The sequence below is a fragment of the Pinus tabuliformis genome, chromosome 3_1 (genome assembly GCF_031772625.1).
Source record: "Pinus tabuliformis cultivar Carrire ecotype Pingquan chromosome 3_1, CPIR1, whole genome shotgun sequence".
Classification (NCBI taxonomy): Eukaryota; Viridiplantae; Streptophyta; class Pinopsida; order Pinales; family Pinaceae; genus Pinus; species Pinus tabuliformis.
Window position 1 is genome coordinate 959,496,648 of NC_142301.1, and position 11,035 is coordinate 959,507,682.

At 33.3% G+C, this 11,035-nt stretch overlaps 1 protein-coding gene across 1 annotated transcript; it reads left to right on the plus strand.

Moving 5' to 3' along the window:
- The first annotated feature begins 6,856 nt into the window (after positions 1 to 6,856).
- Positions 6,857 to 10,256, plus strand: LOC149190997 (expansin-B16-like). The gene is made up of 6 exons (XM_089410635.1): positions 6,857 to 6,865; positions 8,453 to 8,638; positions 9,327 to 9,404; positions 9,496 to 9,674; positions 9,815 to 9,944; positions 10,062 to 10,256. Exons 1-6 carry the CDS (start codon positions 6,857 to 6,859, stop codon positions 10,254 to 10,256), a joined length of 777 nt encoding a protein of 258 aa, XP_089266761.1.
- The last annotated feature ends 779 nt before the right edge of the window (positions 10,257 to 11,035 follow it).

Sequence of the window (11,035 nt, forward strand, 5' to 3'; positions counted from 1 at the left end):
GAGATTCTTCCATGGTAAGGTAGGTGGGAGTATTAACACCATTGTAGGTTTCGAGGATAGGCACGTATAATCTAGGAAGGAGGACACCTCGAAACCCTTCAGCATTAATGGAGGGCAGCCTACACAAGACCGATGCAGGAGCGTGAGAACAATACAGGCAGCAGTGGAATGTGCCACGTAGGCTGCCAATGTGGTGAACCCGTATTGACCCCACAGTTCAAGTTCTAACCCAAATCAGAAACGCAAACCAAAGTTATTAACGCAGGAATCATCTGAGTCCACGATGTGACGGACCAAGGGAAAGTCATGATATTAGTATTATAATGATAATGCATAATAGATAAATGAATTAAACTTATTTTGAGAAAATATTGTAATTCAAAAGCCCTTCTTACATTCAAAGGTTAATTAAAAGTGATAATTGGTATATTATTTTGTAATATTGTTTTTTAATTATATGGGTTAATATTATCATTGTTTCTATAAAGTTTTAATGTGCATGAAAAGTGTTTGAATGGTTTTATCAATAAATAAATTTAAGAGGTGTATATTAAAATTTTAAAAAATATATATTTATTTGAAATTTTTCTTTTAATCTTTGAATTTTATTATTCATTCTAATTTATTATTGATTTTATGGTTTGAATTTTAATATTTATTTATTTATTTCTTGTATTTAATAAAGCATATATATACTTTTCTTTTAATCACTCGGTGCATTTGAGCCTTCATGATACGTAGAGTGTTTATTAAACATAAATCTAGCATAGCACAAACAATATTACTATATATCAGTATAGATCGATCTTAACATGAGCACACAGGGATTAAATTTCTTCACGTGCAAATATTTTTAGAGTGCAAAATACAATGTGCTATTTTCCTTATCAAATTGTTTTTATGAATGCTAAATAATGTATGTATAGGACCAGATAAAAATTTAACATAAAAACTTCAATTTTTTCTATATATAGATATATATGAAGTTGATATGGCCATAAATTAGTTAACATAAGTATTCAAATTAGTTTACAACATATTCATTTTTTTAGTTAAACTGATTTTATTTTTCTTTTTTCTATTTATAACATAATTTTTATTTTTTATTTTTATTTTAAAGGGGCGTAGACGGACATACAAACTTACACATCCTCTCATACTGGAATGCAGAATGAGCTTTTTGGCTCAATAATAAGCTTATTTAATTTAAATTGATTTTAATAAAATATATTATTACTTCTTTTTATTGAGAATAAAATTTTGTTAGGTTAAAACATGATTTAAATATCTATAAAATAAAATATTAAATCAAAAAATAATAATAATAAAATATAATATTAACTCAATTAAAAACATAATAATAAATAAAAATAATAATTCAATTCAATTTATTATATTGTAAATATATTTTTATTAATAAAATTAGATACGTTGAAACCTTGTCTCATAAAAGTCAGTCCACAAAGAAAAGAAAACGTAACTGAGACCACAAGGAAGAGTGAATGCTGACCTGTAATAGTCGGGTCCTTCACTCCCATGGATAGAAATATTTTTTTTTATGAATTATTATATAAATTGTTCAAACATATATGAAAAAAATATAAATACTTTTAAAATAACACTTTACAAAACACTTTTCTTTAAGTAAATTAATTATCTTTTATCATTTTTTATATATAGATTTTTTTAAATATTTTTAAAAATTTAAATTAATTATTTTTTAAATGATCTTTTTTTAATATCAAGAATTAATTTGAGCAGCTAACGGTTAGTCGGTTCCAAAGGAACTGTGGGGTTCATTATTTAAGAACGCGAGGAACAATAATTTAATATTTTAGAAATTTTAATTAATTTTTAAGTAAAATACACTTAACATTTTTTTCTTTTTGGATACTTGTTGCCATATCATTTCTATGTGAACTATTATTATTTATTTTAATTTCATTTCGCATTGGTATTTGGCAGTAGACTCTCAAATTATTTATAATATTACTTAAATAAATATTAAAAAGAAACTAAAAAATTATTTGCTTGTATATATTTGAATATATTTTTTCATAAGTTTTAGTATATTTTTATTGTTATGTAAAATCAATTATTTTAAAGCTATAAACACTTTCAAAAAAAATATAATAGAAATTTTAAATATATAAATCTTTAACTAATTTTTTTTATTTCAAATCATTTATGTTAACACACACCATATCAATCAAATCAAATAAACTAGATACACAAAAATAATATATACAAATAAGCAGTAATGTACCGCTACATAATTTAAATCAAATAAACTAAATATAAAAAATTAATGCATGCAAATAAATAGTGACATACAATTATGTTTTCAAAAATTCTTTTACCAAAAGAAAAATAAAATAGTGGAAGCCCGACAATACGATCGGACAAACCTAGACAAAATTTAGATCGATCACTGGCTTTGTACAATTCTTGTTTTGAAAAAGATTTTTCCCAAAAGAAAATAAACACTGTCAGCCCGACAATACGATCGGACAAACCTAGACAAAATTTAGATCGATCACTGGCTTTGTACAGAAGTCTCCTTCCAATATGTCTCCATGATTTACAAATCCCTACTACAACAGCACGAAGTCAAAACGCACTCGCCTTCTTATGCTTCAAGAACAACAAGAACCGCCACATATCCATGATGAGTTCAAAATAGTAGCGTTGCAGCTCGTCACGCTTTTCGCACCATCAGTCGAAATTGGTGGCATGCACAAACAATCAGGTAAACACCACGCACAATACATCATCACTCGTGTACGGTTCTCAGCAGCAACTCTTGAGAACAATTGATAGAGTTTGCGCGCCGCACCGAATCTCACAGCAGATGTTCGCATCTTTTAGTCGATCAATTTAGCGTGTCCCAGCTTTACGGAACCACCTTAAACGGCATAACAGTTAACACAAGAAGAAGCAATTCACACCCAATCTCATAGAAGATCCACAAGAAGAAGCTGCAACATAAGCAGCAATTCCCATGCAGTGGATGCGTTACAACTACGCTTACCTCGACTGACTTTTAATTGGTACGTCTGCCGTCGCAACTAGTCATCTCGTATGCCACGAATGCTCTTTATGAAATGGCGATTCCTATTTGTTACGCGGCTTGACATAGGATCGCATTAAGGCGATACAACACGCGGCTAAGTGATTTTTCTCTCTCATCACTTAGCGAAGTGTTGTATCGCCTTAATGATGTCAGGCCGCATTAAAATTCCTATAAGGTAAGAAATAGAAATTTCCTTATAAAATGAGGTCGAAGCGATGCGCATTTTATCTTATTTTATTAATGCTCGCGGAAAACCGGATAATAAAGCTTAGAAATGTAATATTATAATTAAATTTAAAACAAATAATGATTTACCTTAAAAAATGAAAATACCGGAGAGTTATTTTAATATAAATAAGTTCTATTATATTAAAATAATAAATTTATTTTACTATTAGGTTTAATTAGTTTTATTGTTTTGTGATTATGAGAAATCACTCTCATATTCGGGTGACATATGGGTGATTGTGTGTGTTACTATTGTACCTCTATTATTGTACTTCAGTAAATAGGGTCATGACCTAGGGGTTGAACTTTGGAATTTAGGTTTAATTTTAATTTTTAGAATTTCTATGTAATCTTTACACTGTTTTTAATAAATATTTGATATAAATTTAAATTATTTAATTTATATTTTAGTATATGAAAAAAATTATAATGGTGAATTTATTTATTATTTAAAAAATTAATTTAGAATTTTATGTTTTACATAATAATAATTTCAAATAAAATTATAATATAGTTAATTTTTATTATTTTTTAATTTAGTAAATTTGAGAGATACGATAATTGTTTACTAACAATTTAATATATATGATTGTTTTTGTTTTATAATCAATTATATATATACACACTATTGAGTACGGGGATTTGAACTAGTGATTTGCCGCAAAGAGTATCTTAACAATGCACTCATTCACAATCAACTGAAAGCTTTATAGACAATCATTATATAATTATTAAAAACCTAAAATATAAAATAAAATTTGGCTTCTTTTATATAATAAAGGAAAAGATTTTACCCTTTTCCTTGAACCCAAGAAATAGGTAAAAGTCCAAGAGGGCAAAATCCTCTCCTACACACCGCTAAATTTTAGCTAATATAAATTTTCTTAAATAACAATAACAAATCAAGATACGCTTTTTATGATAGATTTTCATACTGCTAAAAAAACAGACCAAAAAAAGTATTTTAATCAAACTTAATATACATTTAAAAATAAATAAATAAAACTAAATAAATAAGCATGATAAAAACATATATAAATAAATAAAACTAAATAAATAAACATGATAAAAACATATATAAACTAAATAGTTAGGTTTTAGAATTTCAACCGAATAAAAGGCCGATGGACTTTTCCTTTTCAAATATGCAATATAAATGAGGATAAATATTAAAATAATTAAATTTAATATTGAAAAAAAAATATTATTATTATTTCGAATTATGTAAGAATTGAAGTCTCAAGCTTGTTTTCGATGATCTAACTTGCATCCAATACCATAAAAGTAAATAAAAACCACCCAACCCATAAAAGGCAGGCTTAAATACTAACATACACAAACCGGAAGACGGTTTTACAAGTGATGCGTACGAAACTTTCCCAAATTCATGATATCATTTCAAAGTTCCCACACTCTTCTCCATAAAATTTAACCTGTGCAGTATCCTTCTATTAAAAAAGTTCAAATTTGCAACATCGCTTTGCTATTCCAAACTAAATGCGAGAGAAGAGGACCGCGGAGAGTTACAAAGCGCGACGAAATCATCGATAGCGTTGCCTGTCACCCAAACGATAGCCATGTTGGCCAAAAATCCCCAGTCCAACGTCTTCAATAACACAGCAAACTACACGTACGCTCGACTGTATGCTCTTCTTCTGCTTACATTGCTAACAGAAATAATAATTCACTTGCTTTATGATTTGAACAGCTTTAGTGCAGTAATATAGCATACTTCTCACATTTGATATATGATAATGTTGAAACTTTTAAGTAGCACAACAATTTATAACCACTGCCAAAGTGTCAGAGTTGCCCTGCATCAAAAATTGCTGAGAGAGAATTTAGTGTCTCTGCACGGATCTTCCTGTTAGGAAACTAATCGCTTCATCCGATCACCTTTCTATCTTCTACTACAATCTGCATAAGCCCTTCTATGATGATCACTCTTCCGTTCCACAAACATATATAATATAAATATACATCCTAAATAAAAATCTATCCGCTACAATATATACGGAAATCAATTCTCCACTGTAAAAAAAATTCAGGAAACTGATAAAGCAGATGATAAAGTGATTACCTCCCTTGGAATCCTCCAGAGAGTTTGATCGGCAGGTCCCATGGAGACTCCGCCCCACCTGCAATCAGAACGAATCCAGGCATCGCTTATATAGGGCTTACCAGAGCTGCCTGAACATGTGCGGTGGGTATCACACGGGCATCCCTTGGGCATATTCCGAGTAAGGCTGAGGGCTATTATGCTCAGATTGTAACACGGGGGCACAAAACTAAAGTAACAAGAACAGATGCATTGTGCATCTACTACCCCGCGACAGTATGATTGACAGAAAACTTCAGGAAAGCGATCGATTTGACCACACAACATACTTCATAGTCTGAATATTAAATAATACGAAAACTATACCGCATAACATGTGCCTCCGACCTAGAATATTCGCATCTTAAAAGCATCTTGGCCGTCTATATGTCGTCAGTCTCGTGGTCCAGCCCGACCCTCGCCCATTTGAGGAATAAGTTAGCAAGTGGATAACCACCCCTTCCGACATCTAACTTTCAACGTGCTTGCATTTATCTTAGATGTAGGGCCCCATTTCTACTGGCGAGGAACTTTCAACGGGCCTGCATTTCCCCGCCCTGTAAGGCCCCATTTCTTCCGGCTTTCGGCCGAGTGGTTTGTTCTTTGGCAGATAGGTTGCCGACCCACGGATTTTTAGTCCGTTCCCGGCTGCCGATTCCTTCGACCGTGCCCGGGTTCGATCCTTCGAACTTTGGAGAATGGCCGTTCGAATTGTCTGTCCTTTTTAAAAACACCTCATTAAGTATCATAAGTTAAATTTGAGAAATCGGGGTTATAGTGCTCAATCTTTTGAATTTTGGGCATAGTGCTGAACCTATTTCTATCATTATGCTCAAATTTCTGGGAAAAAACACCATATTCCTGCTTCTAGGCCAAATTATGGACTCCCTGTACACGCCTTTTAAATTGCACTACTCTTTCCAACTTTGTGAATAATGATATTTATGGCGTTGTCCCCTTTTAAGTTGCACTAATCTTTCCAACTTTGTGTAATGATATTGCGAGTCAAAAAGTAAGGTATCACTTTTAAATTTTTATTAATCACAGCAACTAGATTCCAACAGAGATCATGCAAAGAAAACGATTTTAGTGCAGAGTACTCTGGCTCTCTCTTCTTGAGTGGTTGTCGTTTTCCTGCAGCGAAACGATTTTGAGTGCCGACTACTTGGCTCACTCTTCTCGAGTGGTTGTCGTTTTCCTATGGTGACTCCCACTTACCCGCTAGAAGCACTACACCGTTGGGACCCACCTTCGCAATCGGAGCGCTGAGGCCACTCGAGAACACTTAGAGGGTCCAATCCACATGCGCAGGATTGTACCTCCACTAAGAGCCGCTTCCATTTTTGAGCAACCGAGACAGAGACATAGACAACAACTAGGGAATCAAAGTGGGAGGTAACATAGACAACGGCACGCATCCAGTACGCACAAATTTCAACAGAGATATAGACTACGGAATGGCCATGGCAGGTTGACAGTCATTAGTAATCGAAATGATGGCATAGCATTATTATTGGGTATCGTTAACCTAAGTTTTTAAATCTATTTCATAAAATAAATGTTGGTCAGTATATGAAATTGCAGGAATGATTTTCAGGACCAATCACATATTTTGATAGTCTTATTTAGCCTCTTCTCCAGGGAGAGAGGCTATATGCTTATTTTTTTTTTTTTATATAATTTTGGTTTAATCATATATTATTTTTTGAGTATTTCCAAATAATCCAAAATAAAGACTAATACTAGCATTAGTTAGCTAGCATCACATGTTTGGGATAATATTTTGGTTAATGTTTGGATCTTGTGTCATGACCAAGCTAGTACCGTGGCATGAGCATGCTAGTACCGCAGCCACGTACCCAAAATCTGCATATAATCTGACACAACCAATGCAGCCATGTACCCAATATCTGCATGTAATTTGACATAACCGCCTCCTTCAACACATCTGTAATCTGACGCAACCTCCTTCTTCAACCCCTCCTAAACAACCATGTCATAGCTTCACGGCCATGAAAATTTAAAATTTGCCAACAGAAAAATTTCCTAGAATTTGCAAGCATCGGTATATTGGATTGCAATAATTTTGCACCAAAATTTGCTGCATGAAAATTTACCACTGGATTTACAGAGGTAGCATACTATCAATTTTTTTTCTGCATGAAAATTTACTACAATGGATTTACAGAGGTAGCATATTATCTATTCTTTGATATAGGTTGTAGATCAAAAAAGCAGCAACACTTCTGCATCTATTTTAACTAAATAACCAGGCAAGTAAACGACCAAATAAATAACTAGTTTTTTTGTATTTCAGCAACTCTTATGCATCTATGCATCTATTTCAGCGTTTCTATTTGAGCGAATCTTATCCATCTATGCATCTATTTCACATTTTCTATTTCAACAACTCGTATACATCTTATTTCAACTAAATAACTAACAGTTGAACACTTATGCATCTATTTCAACTAAATAACTAGCAAATAAATAACCAACTTTTTCTATTTCCCAACTTTTTCTATTTCAAGTAGATACACTGAACATTTATGCATCTATTTCAGCGAAATAACTAGCAAGTAAATAACCAGTTTTTTCCATATTTTAATAACGAGTTTTTTATATTTCAAGTATTTCAAATAGATACGCTAAACACTTATGCATCTATTTCAGCTCAATACCCAATAAAATAACTAGCAAGTAAATAACCAGTTTTTTCTATTAAGTATTTTAATAACTAGTTTTTTCTATTTGAAGTATTTTAATAACCAATGTTTTCTATTTCAAGTAGATAAGCAGAGCACTTATGTATCTGCTTCTATTTCTATTTCAAATATTTTAATAACCAATATTTTCTATTTCAAGTAGATAAGCAGAACACTTTGATTATTTTAAGCAAATAATCAAAATTTTTTTATTTTCTATTTGAAATATTTCAAGTGAATAAACAGACAAGCAAATAACAACAAGGCATGTGAAATTTACATTGAAGCCATATTTCCAAGCAAATAGCAACAAGGCATGTGAAATTTACATAGAAGCCATATTTCCAGGGGCTGTTAAATGGGAGCATCAAAGAAAAGCAACACAGGGAGGCAACACGGGGAGGCATCAAAGCAAAGCAACAAGCAGGTGTAGTTTACAGAGAAGCCATATTTCCACAGGCTGCTAAAGCAGAGGCATCACAGAAAAGCAAAGCAGAGGCATCAAAGAAAAGCAAAAGAAAATGTTCAGAACTTGTATATTTACGTCGATAGGTGTTCCTCCATCAGAATTGGCAAGTTAATCATTTTCTTAATTAATATTTTTTATCGGATGGCATGAATTGAAAGATGCCAGTATATTCTTGTAGTCGTCACTAAAACAATGAATGAAATTTGCAACAATAACTTTCTTGCATGTTTAGAACACATGCTTAAACCATACTTAAATTATTTTTTTAGAAAACATGATTAAAAATTTACTGTGCCTCTTGTTGATAACCACGTATGTTGATTAGTGAGAAATGTATTTAAAAAAATTATAAAATATTAACCTAAGAGACGTGGATCAAAGAGGAACAACCCACCGATAGTTTTCCTCAAGCTTGTGAAACGATTAAAAGTTGCGACATGCACCTTATACCTCTTCATATTCTAAAACTAATGTCTATTTAACTATTTACCAAGTGTTTTGTCTATTAATTTAATGATTACCTTACGTGGGTGGTTTAAACGTATCTATGTTCAACCATACCTTTTCACATTCTGGTTTCAAACGTACCCATGCTCAACCATACCTTTTCACATTCTTAAACGTACCCATGTTCAACCATTTGCCAAGTGTTTTCCGACACCTATAAGGATTACCTGAGTGATTTCCTATGCGTTACTAATTCTCAAGCGATTTGAAGGTGGTTGCATTACTAATTCAACAATTGTGAAACAGTTTCCTTTTGATTCAAAAGTGGCTTCAGCAAGTCCAGATCTGTACAAAGGAGGAAAAGGCTGTGGATCATGCTATCAGGTATGCGTAGTTGTTGGAGATAGAGATAGATTTTTTTATAGAATCTTCCATCAACTCATAAAATTCTGTTCTATTCCGTCTGCATAACCAGGTAAAATGCACCGGCAGTCCTCTGTGTTCTGAAACGGGAGTGACCGTTGTGGTCGCTGACGAATCATCTGGGCAATCACAGTTTGTTCTCAGCGGTACTGCCTTCCAAGATATGGCGTCTGATCCTCGTAGAGGTACAGATCTGCTCAATGCTGGAGTCGTGTCTGCTTTGTTTCGAAGGTATTTATCTTCTCTCTTATCAAATGAGTCGATGATTTTAAAAAATGGTTTGCAATCAGCTAGTTTTATCTTTTGTTCTGCAATGCAATGCAATGCTTCCTCTTATATATAGATCAACTGCATTTTGTGCTATACGACAGGGTGCCTTGTGAATATGAGAGAACCAATATTGCCTTCCACGTCAATTCGGGCTCCAGTGCTTACTGGCTGGGGCTCCTTGTTGAATTCGTAAATGGAGATGGCGACCTAGGAGCGGTCGATTTAAAACAGGTGGGTGCTTTACACACTTAAATTAAATTGCCCCCATCGTATACGCTATATTGATTATAATTATACTTGCAAGTTTATCTAACGGCTTCGTTCGTGTTTCGCTTCTATTCTCTTCAGGGAAACTCCAATACATGGCAACCAATGCAACAAACATGGGGTGCAAATTGGGCTTTGAACAGTGGCCCTTTAAGTGCTCCCTTCTCCATTCGCCTTACAACCCTCTCCACAGGCAAAACGCTCATCATAGATAACGCTATTCCAGAGAATTGGCAGCCGAATGCTACGTACAATACCAATGCCAACTTTCATTGAAAGCAAGGCATGAAATATATTTAGATGCAGAAATTCCAACGATTCATAGGATATCTACAATAATAATGCGACCCTTTCCTGCACTGTTTCAAACATTCTCACTCACTCATTCATTCATTCTGGGCGGATAAAAATCCAAAGCACGGCGCAGATAGTATCTAGTACTTGTCATGATTGCTGCACTGCAGTTATGTGAACTGAACTGAGCTGAGCTGAGCTGCCGATTAGCCCGGTGGCATGTGTATTTCTCCTTGGAATAAAGTTTAATCACTGAGCAGGAATAAAATGAAATGTTCATGATATGATATGTGATTCCAAATTATAATAAATAATCTCGTTTTGCGGCAATTTCGAATTCATCCATTGCGAGTTTCTTAAACCATTGTGTGCATTTTATTTTATTGTGCATCTAACAATTGTGTAAACATGTTTTGAGCCCCGAAATAGAATGCTGCACAGATATATCGTGCTAGGAGGGAGACATGTTTTGGGCCCTCCAAACATTTCTTGTCGATAAGATCGAGCACCCATTAAATTAAATCATTTTGTGCCATTTGAACGGCGTAACTCAGAAATCCATGCATTTTTACTTAACCACAAACCCTTCTTCTATCACGCTTTAATCCATTTATAAAAGAGTACACCTAAACATATGTGAACTCACATTTTCCGCCTTATCCATTTATAAAAGAGTACACCTAAACATATGTGAACTCACATTTTCCGCCTTTTCCAAATCTTTTGCACAGTTTCAGAGGCTTAGCTTTATCGCTAATCGC

What these genes read in the sequence shown, in the direction of transcription:
- LOC149190997 (XM_089410635.1), top strand. An exon ending in GCTGTGGATCATGCTATCAG is followed by an intron (nt 9,405 to 9,495) that starts GTATGCGTAGTT and finishes CTGCATAACCAG; the next exon opens with GTAAAATGCACCGGCAGTCC. An exon ending in GTGTCTGCTTTGTTTCGAAG is followed by an intron (nt 9,675 to 9,814) that starts GTATTTATCTTC and finishes GCTATACGACAG; the next exon opens with GGTGCCTTGTGAATATGAGA.